The sequence below is a fragment of the Morchella importuna genome, assembly GCF_003444635.1.
Source record: "Morchella importuna strain M04M26 chromosome Unknown Morimp01GS060, whole genome shotgun sequence".
In the NCBI taxonomy this organism is placed as follows: Eukaryota; Fungi; Ascomycota; class Pezizomycetes; order Pezizales; family Morchellaceae; genus Morchella; species Morchella importuna.
The window spans coordinates 46,249-58,054 of record NW_025763457.1 but is presented as its reverse complement, the minus strand read 5'-3'; the positions used below and the strand labels follow the sequence as shown (position 1 = coordinate 58,054).

The following is an 11,806-nucleotide window of genomic DNA, read 5'->3' as shown; positions in this document are numbered from 1 at the left end:
AGGCAGAGGACACTCCCCCTGATGATGCCAGCGGCCATTGGAGGCTCACCTCTGCCTCCTCAAAGAGCTCCAGCTAGGCCCCCCCGACCACCTATAGGAGACGACGACTACTACTCCCAGACACCGGTTAGAAGTGGCCCCTCTGGGCTCCCTCCAGCCTGGGTTCGCCAGGGGTTATCCCCGGAATCCCACAGAGGCTCACCACCCCCGGAGTCACCTAGGAGGAACCTCCAGCCAGAAGGAAACCCTGGTGGAGAAAACCAGAGCCCAGAATCAGCGGGTAATGGTGGAGGAGATGGCATAGTCCCCCCAGTTGGCGGCGCTCCTAACGCAGGAGGGGGCTCAGACAGTTCAGACTCGGAGCCTGAGGAGGGTGACAGAAGAGGATGGCGGAGATACCTCAGGAAGAAGTTGGAGAAGCAGCAGAAGGAGCTTCTGTCCTCCATGGCCCAGTTCATGAGAGCTCCGGCCCCCTCGCAACCCTCCGTTGGTTCCAGGGCCCGAGAACCCAAGGCACCCCCCTCCGGCCAAGTTCAACGGCAAAGCAGATAATGTGGAGACCTTCATCCGGCAATGTGAGAACGTCTTCTCCATTGAAAGCCAGTCCTTTACCTCCGAAGAGGTTAGGATCCGCTATGCTGGCAACCTGATGGAAGGGGATGCTCCGATCAAGTGGTATGAAGCTTACCACAACTCCATTGACCAAGCTTCTGCCAACCGGATAGCTGGGATGCCTGTGGTGTTGGATGAGAGATGGAAGCGTTGGGATTTTTTTGTGGATGCTCTCAGAGCAACCTTTGCTGAAGCCATCTCTAGGGATGATGCTGTAGCCCAATGGAATGCACTTACCCACACAGCTAAGGGAGGAATAGACTCCTTCCTGAATAGCATTATTCAGCTGATGTGGAAGACTGGCTATGAGGGTCAGCTAGTGGATGATAAGATCCTTAGCTCCCTCCTCCCGGACCTAGGCATGAGTTGGGCTCTCTTTACCCCCAAGCCAAAGTCCTTGATGGAGCGGATAGCTGCTCTAAGAGAGCTAGGACACACCCATGAGAGGTACCAGACGGTTGTAGCTGAGAAAGCACCCACCAGGACCAAGAAGGATCCTCCCGCTGAAAAGGAACGGCACCCCAAGAGGAAGAGAGAAGCTGCAAGCTCCTCAAAACCTCAGAAGGAATCCAGTTCCAAGGATAAAGCGGTGGAGCTGAAGGGTATCCCGGGGGATATCCTAGAAGAAAGAACGAAAGCAGAAGTATGCTTGAAGGTATGACCTTCCGGTACTCCCTATTGGTAGAGTTCATAGACTGACTTGTGCAATAGTGCGGCAAGTCCAGACACAAATGGACCGATTGTTGGTCCAAGAAACCTACTGTAGTCCGAGTGGCAGCACTGAGGGTACAAAAGCGGAAAAGAGGAAATGGCAAGCCCAATCCTCAGAAGAAAGCTAAAGTGGCTGCTGTAGTAGCAGAGGAACCACTTGTTGTACTCCCAGAGGTTACAGAAGATTTCGTTTTCCAGCCTGAGCAAGACTCGGACAATGAAATCATCTGGTAGAAAGTGTGTCTGTTGAGAGTCTATGTTTACTAGTTTTTTCCTTTGGGTCTTGTTTCTTTGTTTCTCTTGAATAAATTATTGTGTTTTCCGCCTATTTGATTGTTTCCAAGCACTCTGAGGATGGGTTTATAACCCGAAACAGCTGGTCTGTAAGTGCTCTGCCAAAGTTACATTTGCTACAAGACACTTCGAAAACCGCTACCAGACTATCACACAATATACTTGCTCTATTATCACTTGGGAATAGAACCAAAGGATCTATTGATCTTAGTAGTGCCCGCAGCTATCAGCAATGGAGAAAAGACAAAGAGAATCAAGCTCAGAACCCGCCCAGAAGCGAAGAAGGTTAGAAGAGAAGCTTCCATCCTTACCAGTACATGGCAAGAGGCCAATACTGAAAGCAGGACTGTCATGGACGGTCAAGAACAAAGTTGAAGACGCCGAAGGGACCTTCCTCTTCGACACCGGCTGTACAGGAGCAATCCTCAGCCAGAGTTTTGTCAGGAAGTATGGAGTTCCCTTAGTGCGGCGAGACCAACCTCTGACAATGTATGATGCTCAAGGAGATGTCATGATGGGCGGAGGAGAGTACTACACTCACCCAGTCCACTTGAGCATGGGAGATCATAGAGAGACACTCCGATGGGAAGTGGCTACCTTGGAAGAAGGAATATCAGGGGACCTCCCAATTGCATGGGCAAGGAAGCACAACCCGGATATCAATTGGGAACTCAATACCATAAGGTGGAGAAGTGACTACTGCAAGCAGGACTGTCTCCCAGCGGCGATCAAGTTTGAACTCATCTCTTCATACCAAATGATGGAAGAAGAAGATGTAGTGTATCAACTGGCCGCCTCAGTATGGCATGACGAGGATGGAGGGGATATCGCTGAAAGGATACCTCTCCGCTATAGGGAATGGGCTGACGTATTCAGTCAAGAGAAGATACAGGAGCTGCCTCCACACTCCCGGAATGATTTGAAGATCAATCCCTTGCCTAGTACCGCTCCCCCATTTGGCCCGCTATACCCATGTTCCGCTCCAGAGTTGAAGGCCCTCCGGGAGTACCTAGACAAAGAGTTGTCTCTAGGAAAGATCTCCAGATCTAGCAGCCCAGCAGCGGCACCCATATTGTTCATACCTAAGAAGGATGGGACATGGCGGATTTGTGTTGACTACAGAGGTTTGAACAAGGTCACTGTCAAGGACAAGTACCCTCTGCCTATCATGAGCGAGCTCAGGGATAGGTTGTTCAAGGCCAAGATCTTCACAAAGATAGACCTGAAGAATGGCTTCAATTTGATCAGGATAGCAGAAGGGCATGAATGGAAAACCGCTTTCAGAACCCGCTATGGACTGAATCAGTATAATGTGATGCCATTTGGTCTATGCAACGCCCCTTCCGCCTTCCAGGCAATAATCAATGATGTGCTAAAGGAACTACTGGATGAAGGAGTGGTTGTCTATATTGACAACATCCTCATCTACTCGGAGACTGAGGAAGAACATCAAAGGCTGGTTGAGAAGGTCCTACAGAAGCTCAGGGAAGCAAAATTGTGTGCCTCCATCAGCAAGACATCCTTCCATGTCCGAGAAGTAGAATACCTTGGCTATCACATCTCAGAGAAGGGAGTATCTATGTCAGAGGATAAGGTGGAGGCGGTTCAGGAATGGCCAGTGCCCCGAAATATTAAGGGAGTGCAAGGTTTCCTGGGATTTGCAAACTTCTATCGCCGCTTTATCGAAGGCTTCAGTAAAGTTTGCAAACCTCTGACCGACCTCTTGCAAAATGACAAGAAATGGTATTGGACCGCAGCCTGTGAACAAGCATTTGAGGAACTCAAGAAGCTATTCACAAGCGCTCCAATCCTTCTCCATTTTGACCCTAGCAGAAGAACTGTGGTTGAGACTGATGCCAGTGACTTTGCCAAAGGAGTGATGCTCTCTCAGTATGGGGAAGATGGGAAACTACACCCGGTAGCTTTCTATTCTAAGAAATTCTCCCCCGCCGAGATCAACTATGCCATTCATGATAAGGAAATGGGAGCTATAGTAGCCTCTTTCCGGGAATGGGAGCATATGCTCAAGAGTTGCGAGCAGGAGATCACGGTTTTCACAGACCACAAGAATTTAGAGTACTTCAACTCTACCAAGGTTCTCACTAGGCGGCAAGCTAGATGGTCTGAGGACCTAGCAGGCTACAATTTCAAAGTTGTCTACAGACCGGGAGAAAGGAATGGCAAACCTGATGTGCTATCAAGGCGTTGGGATCACCGCCCTGAAGAGGGGAGTGAAACCTTGCGGCCGGAGCCACAGATGTTTTTTAGGCCAGGTCAATTGGTTTTGGATCCTGTTAAGCTAGCAGCTGTCAGGGTAAATCAATTGCAGAATACATTCTTAGAGCGCCTATCTGCGGCAGCTAAAGAAGATGGAATCTGGCAGGAACTGCACCGCTCCCTGGTTGAAAGGAAACTAAACTTGGACCAGAACTTGTCTGTCAAGGAAGGTCTCATCTTCTATAAGAATCGATGGTATATTCCCAAGGACAAGAAGCTCCAGATGGATATCCTGACCGATACCCATGACTCTAAAGTGGCAGGCCATTTCGGCCAGTTCAAGACATTAGAGCGGGTGAAAAACAACTTCTTTTGGCCCAACATGGATAAGGATGTTGAGGAATATGTCCGGAGCTGTGACAGCTGCCAGAGGAATAAGACCTCAAGACATAAGAAGTTTGGTATGCTCCAACCACTGGAGATACCTTATCGGCCATGGACTTCCATCTCTACGGACTTCATTGTGGGATTACCGAAGTCAAATGGGTTTACAAAGATCTGGGTAATAGTGGACCGCTTCTCAAAGATGGCACACTACATCCCACTTCCTACACTCAACAACACGGAAGATTTGGCTAAATTGTTCTTGAAGGAAGTCTGGAGACTCCATGGGTTACCTGATGACATAGTCTCGGATAGAGATAGCAGGTTCATTTCTCACTTTTGGCAATCTCTCATGAGCCTTCTCAATGTGAAGCTGAAGATGTCCACTTCTTTCCATCCCCAAACGGACGGCCAGACAGAAAGAGTTAACCAGACCCTGGAGCATTACTTGAGGAGTTATTGTTCATACCAACAGGATGACTGGGCGGACCTCTTGCCTTTGGCAGAGTATGCATACAACTCAGCGGTCTCTGAGTCTACCAAATTATCGGCTTTCTATGCCAACTATGGATATGAACGCAGGACCAATTGGCCGGCCCCAAGGGAAGGTGTTGAATGGAATAATCCAGCAAGCGAGGTCATGGTATCTCAATGGGAATCTATCTGGCAGGCTATGAACGCAAGCTTGGGAAAGGCTAGACTAAGGATGGCCCGGTGGTACGATGCACATGCCCTGGCACCGCCTGAAATCAAGCCTGGAGATGAAGTTATGTTAGACCGGCGCAATGTGCAAACAAAGCGGCCATTGGGAAAATTGGATCAGAAGAAGATGGGACCTTTCAAGGTCTTAGAAGCTATTGGTACCCGTGCCTACAAGCTCTCTCTTCCCCCGCAAATGGGAATCCAACCTGTCTTCCATGTCTCTCTCCTAGAACCCTATAGAGCGCGATTAGACCCTGAGAGAAGAGTTCCTCCACCGGAACCTGAGGAAATTGCAGGAGAACAGAACTGGATCTTCCGGGAAGTAGCTGATAGCCGAGTCAATGAGAAGAGGAGAAGGGTGGAATACCTGGTGCTATGGGAAGGTTATGAGAATGAGGATGCTACATGGGAACCCTGGGAGCATCTCAGAAAGAGTGCTGAAGAAGCCCTCCGAGATTTCCATATGAGGTACCCCAAGAAGCCCAGAGACAAGAGGGCTCAAGGCCAGTAGCATCTCCTTTAGACCCTTGTCCCCTTCTACACCAAAGGAGTTTCTTTGTCGCATAGCATAGCAATAAATACAGATTATAGATCTCGGAGACCAAGATCCTGGAAGAGGGGAGTAGTGTAACGGAGCCATTTCAACTGTCTGGTGTATGAGTACACACAGGGCCCGGTTACATGCTGAGAGTTATTGTTAGAAGCCAGTTGCACAGTGACATGCAAGTACCGGCAGTGTGGTTAGCTACCAGCTGTCAGAGTAACTACATTCTGAGCGCTAGGAAGAGGATCTACTCATGGGAGCAATGACTGACGAGTCTGTGCCTCGCCAATGATTAGAAGGCCAGCCAGAGTGAAGCTCTGAGTGCTCGGCGATCCTCTACATCCTCTGAGCATTGGAAGTCCACCGGTAACGGAAGGGATTATGCCTGGGAAGTCTACAATAAGCGAAAGCTATAGAGCAATGATTAAGCTTACACCTGAGCGGCAACTCATTCATGCAGGCCCCTGTTGTATGGCAACAACGGCTGCAGGTGTTACAAAGGCTTTGACTAAGGGTGGTTGCCTTCGGAACCGGAAGCACTCGCTGACGTTTAGAGAGAAGCGGGGTAGCGATGGTATTGCTTACCTTCCGCTAGAAGGCAGCACCAGAACTTAGTAAGGAAGTAGGAGCAGGGAATAGAGTCTTTTGGAGTATAAGTACTCAGGATCATTCCCGCCCAAACTGTCCGGATCCTCATCTTCATCTTGACCTAGAATTATCGGTAGCAGAGCCCTTAAAGATTATTGAGTTCTAAGCGATAGTATCTTTGAATAAATCTGCACCTGATTTCTATCTTGCACGGCCGCATCTATTCTATTGGATTCTAGCGATACATAGATAGGCTGCCCCCATTACAGAAAGTGCAGGAAACGAGACGACGGAGTGTTCTGGGACAAGGGTGGAGAAAACAGGTCTCCCTTTGTTAGGTTACCGTTTTCACTTGAGGTTTCCTTTGTGATAGAAATGGATGCGGAAAATAGAGTGTAACGGAGCCATTTCAACTGTCTGATGTATGAGTACACACAGGGCCCGGTTACATGCTGAGAGTTATTGATAGAAGCCAGTTGCACAGTGACATGCAAGTACCGGCAGGGTGGTTAGCTACCAGCTGTCAGCGTAACTACATTCTGAGCGCTAGGAAGAGTATCTATTCATGGGAGCAATGAATGACGAGTCTATGCCTCGCCAATGATTAGAAGGCCGGCCAGATTGAAGCTCTGAGTGCTCGGCGATCCTCTACATCCTTCGATCATAATACGTCCGCCCGTAGTGGCAGGGACTATGCCTGGGAGAGTCTACAATAAGTGAAGAGCTCTACAGCAATGGTTAAGCTTACGCCTAAGCGGTAGCTCGTTCATGCAGGTCCCGGTTGTGCGACAACCAAGACTGCAGGTGTTACAAAGGCTTTGACTAAGGGTGGTTGCCTTCGGAACCGGGGAGCACCCGCTAACGCTAAGAAAGAAGCGGGGTAGCGGTGGTATTGCTTCCCTTCCACTTGAAGGAATCACCAGAACTTAGTAAGGAAGTAGGAGCAGGGAATGGAATCCTTTGGAGTATAAGTACTCAGGATCCTTCTCGCCCAACTATCCGATTTCCTTAGTTTCATCTTGCACGGCCCCACCTTTTCTATCGGATCCTAGCGATACGTGGAAAGGCTGTCCCGGTACATAGAGTCAGTATGGAATCGTTATTAGAGCTACATTTTCTTCTATGCGTATAATGTACCATACCAAAAATCCTAGGTTGGACTCGGGACGAGTCTACCGGAGAGGGGGTTAGTGTAACAGAGCCACAGTAGGGCTGTTACAAAAGTACCTGTTCTACCAGTCAAGCCATACGGCCCTAGGTTAACCGCAGCTGGTTCTTCATCGATGGGTGAAGAGAAGGGCAGATGAGCCCCTACCTCTATTGGTATAGAGGGTAGAGATCCTGGCGAGCAAGAAGTCTTACAAGTCAAGCTAGACGACTGGACCAAAACTAGAGCAGAAGGACGAGCATGCCAAATAAAAAGAAGGGTAACCCCAAACATAAGTTACCCTACCTTGGAAGTCAACCTTTGAGGCGCAATAACTTAGCAACCGATGCTCGGAAAATATGCTTTACTTCGTCAGAAAGGATCCTGACGAAGCTCCGGTACATTTGGGGTGGTTGAATGAACGGATTGCGGAGTTGAGGAAACACTACAAAATAAACACGTTTTAGACCCCAAAAATAACCCCCGGAGTGTCGAACCGCCGGAACCCTCTTGTTTCAGTCCGGTACACCTTTGAGGGGGAGTAGCAGTACGACCCAAGCTACTAAAAGCAAACCTCGCTTTACAAAACACCAAATCTGTTCTAAAAACAAATTGAATAAGCAGTTGCTATCTGGTCGGTTGTTTCCGCTAGTTCTTAGGATCCCGACCAGCTCTTGGCAGAGATTGCGTGATTTGACTCGGGCGGAAGTTTGTCAGATGTGTGACAGCAACTCCTCTCGCCCCTCATAGAAAAAAGTCGCGGTGTCCCCGGACTAAGGAGGGACAGACGGCCTAGAGAAGAAAAGCGGCAAAAAAGGGGCGGAACTTCAATAAAAAGTACTCGGTTGCCCCCAGTTTGAACTCGGGGAGTGATGGAATCTTTACTAGTGAGGAGACCCCTTAAAGTTATTAAGTTTCTAGACTACGAATACGATCAAACAAAAAAACTCCATCTTTCGATCGAACGAGCCCAATGCTAACCGATCGTTCCCCGTTTACCATTTCTATTTTGATCGAAGTCACGGTCGTGCCCCATCCTAGCACCCCCGTTACAGGGATTCCTTTGTGGATGCTATCAGAGCAGCCTTTGGCGAAGCCATCTCTAGGGATGATGATGTAGCGCAATGGAATACCCTCACCCACACAGCTAAGGGAGGAATAGACTCCTTCCTGAATAGTATTATTCAGCTGATGTGGAGGAGGGCTATGAGGGCCAGTTAGTCGATGATAAGATCCTCAGTTGCCTCATTCTGGACCTAGGCATGAGTTGGGCTCTCTTTACTCCCAAGTCAAAATCCGTGATGGAACGGATAGCTGCTCTAAGAGAGCTAGGACACACCCATGAGAGGTACCAGACGGTAGTAGCTGAGAAAACACCCGCCAGGACCGAGAAAGATCCTCCTGCTGAGAAGGAACGGCATCCCAAGAGGAAGAGAGAAGCTGCAAGCTCCTCAAAACCTCAGAAGGAAGCAGGTTCCAAAGATAGAGCGGTGGAACTGAAGGGTATCCCGGGGAATATCCTAGAAGAAAGAAGGAAAGCAGAAGTATGCTTGAAGGTATGACCTTCCGGTACTCCCTATTGGTAGAGTTCATAGACTGACTTGTGCAATAGTGCGGCAAGTCCAGACACAAATGGACCGATTGTTGGTCCAAGAAACCTACTGTAGTCCGAGTGGCAGCAGTGAGGGTACAAAACCGAAAAAGAGGACATGGCAAGCCCAATCCTCAGAAGAAAGCTAAAGTGGCTGCTATAACAGCAGCGGAACCTGTAACGTGGACAGTCTTCTACGTATCGCTAGAATCCGATAGAAAGATGTGGCCGTGCAAGATAGAAATCAGGTTTAGATTATTCAAAGATTCTTTCGCTAAAAACTCAATAATCATTAAGGGCTCTGCTACTGAGTAGAATACTTGCTAACTCTGATGAAGACTTGGGAATCCGGATAGTTGGGCAGGAAGGACCCTGAGTACTTATACTCCAAAGGATTCTGTTCCGCTGCTCCTACTTCCTTACTAAGTTCCAGTGATGCCTTCTAGTGGAAGGGAAGCAATACCACCGCTACCCCGCTTTTCTCTAAGTGTCAGCGGGTGCTTCCGGTTCCGAAGGCGACCACCCTTAGTCAAAGCCTTTTGTGACACTTGCAGTCTTGGTTGTGGCACAACCGGGACCTGCATGAATGAGCTGCCCCTCAGGTGTAAGCTTAATCGTTGCTGTAGAGCTCTTCGCTTATTGTAGACTTGCCAGGCAAGGCCCTCGCCACTACCGACGGACTTATCATGCTCAGAGGATGTAGAGGATCACCGAGCAGTCAGAGCTTCGATCTGGCTGACCTTCTAGTCATTGGCGAGGCATTGTAACGGCAAAATTGTATTTCGGCTAAGGTGATAGATTGGATTGTGAAAAGGGGGTATTGCGCAGTTGAACTATGATTTGTAATGGGTTTTCTGTTATGTTCTTTCAGTTTCCGTTACGCGGGGTATTAGTCATCAATGGACTAGGAGTTGGATATATAAGGGGGCGTTGTCTCGTGCCTTTTGATGTTTTCCTTCCTTTCCTCTTCTCTTCACGGAACCTCCTGTATCTACCCTCGCAACACCAAAACTTTCGAACGATAAAACTTTTGGCCTGCACTCTCGATAAAACTTTTACACGAACACGATCCTGTATGTCAATAGACTCCGTAATCTATTGGTATCTTATCGCACATCTGTTCGTACGCGAAGTCATCCACGCTCTAGTCCCTGAGTTGTGAACTTTCTACCCCTCAAGCCCTCGCCTAAGTCTCGCGACCGCAGCGAAACCAACCAACAACCTGGCCTCACCACCCAACCCACCAAACACCGCGGGCAGGAAAAGAACTCTATCAGAAGTCTTCCCAAACCCAACTCGAACCGGAACATCAACCATGTCCCAACAAGCCTCTCTGAGCTCCTGGTTTGCAGGAGCCCCCCCCCAGGAACCCCAGCCCCCCCACGCTTTGCCGACACCCAATCCAGTCAATCCATCCAACAAACACAGTCCACCACGATCGAGCAAACCCAACCCAGCGGCGAACCCTTTTCTATCTTCGCCGAATACACCCAATACAATGAACCATACGCACCAAAGTATGACTACATCCACCCTAGCATCGTCCCCCAAGAAACCCACGCCAGAATGGATCTCAATTACATCTCGTGGGTAATTAGAAATGCCCTCACCGTGGCGCTCGAACCCCTCAACAAGGGAACCGAACAAACCAACAAAAATCTGAAAGCCACCATCGAAGTCCTATCCGTCCAAAATGAATCCCTCAAGCACACCGTCGACACCCTGGCCAAACAAATGTTCGAAATGACAAAGAACCAGGACAAAACATCCGACAAACTCCACCGCCTACAACACCAACTCACCAATCTCTCCATCAACAGGCACAACAACCAAATGGCCGCCGAAGGAAGAACTGCCACAACCACCACCACCGCCGCCGTCACCGCTGCCACCATCCCCGCCCCTCCCCCCGCACCCACCAATAACTCGAACCATGCTCAACAACAACCAAAAGGAAAAGGAAAAGAAACACCAATCCCACAAGCACCAAAATCCTACGCATCCATCGCAGCAGGAAACGCCAACCCCGAATACACCACGGTCACAAACAGGAGGAAGCCCAAACCTAAGGTGGACCCACTATTCAAACCAGAAGTCACCAAAATCAACAGGGAAATAGTCATCGAAACAAATAAAGAATCACCAGTCACCCCCTGTAACGGGGGTGCCTTGAGAGGGCGCGACCGTGACTTCGATCAGGTAGATAGGCAGAAAGGAATTCGACAAGCTATCCTTTCGGCTCGTTCGATGGAAAGATAGAATTTCATTTGTTTTGATCGTTATTTGTAGTCTAGAAACTTATAACTTTAAGGGGGCTCCTCGCTGGTAAAGACTCCCTGATCTCCCCGAAACCAAGCTGGGGCAACCGAGTTCCTTTATGGAAGTTCGGCGCCCCTTCCTTCATTACCTCTTTCCTTTTTTCACTGGCCGTCCGCCTTTCAAATAATCTGGGGGCACCACCTATTTTCTATCAGGGGGGGAGGAGAAGAGTTGCTACCACACCGCGGACGAATTTTCGTCCGAGTCAAATCTCGCAATCCTTGCCAAGAAAGGGTCGGGATCCTAGGAACTAGAGGAAACAGCCGACCAGACAGCAATTGCTTATTCAGAGTATTTAGAATAGATTTGGGTGTTTTTTAAAGCAAAGGTTTGCTTTGGTATTTTGGGTCGCACTCTTACTCCCCCCAAAGATGCAGCGGGCTGAAACAGGAGGGTTCCGGCGGTTCGACGCTCCGGGGGTTATTTTTGGGGTCTAAAACGTGTTTATTTTGCAGTGTTTCCTCAACTCCGCAATGCCTTCATTCAACCACCCCAAATGGACCGGAGCATCGCCAGGATCCTTTCTGACGTGGTAAAGCATTTTTTCCGGGCATCGGCTGCAAAGTTATTGCGCCTCAAAGGTTGAATGCCAAGGTAGGGTAACTTATGTTTGGGGTTACCCTTCCTTATTTGGTCTGCTCGTCCTGCTGCGCTAGTTTTGGTCCAGTCGTCTAGCTTGACTTGTAAGACTTCTTAC

The 11,806-nt window shown here is 49.0% G+C and overlaps 1 protein-coding gene across 1 annotated transcript; it reads left to right on the top strand.

Annotated features, from left to right (window-relative positions):
* Nucleotides 1-10,356: 10,356 nt before the first annotated feature.
* LAJ45_11212 (uncharacterized protein) lies at nucleotides 10,357-11,049 on the top strand (the record flags this gene model as incomplete). The annotated part of the gene is made up of 1 exon (XM_046120722.1): nucleotides 10,357-11,049. One exon carries the CDS (start codon nucleotides 10,357-10,359, stop codon nucleotides 11,047-11,049), a length of 693 nt encoding a protein of 230 aa, XP_045966081.1.
* Between the last annotated feature and the right edge of the window lie 757 nt (nucleotides 11,050-11,806).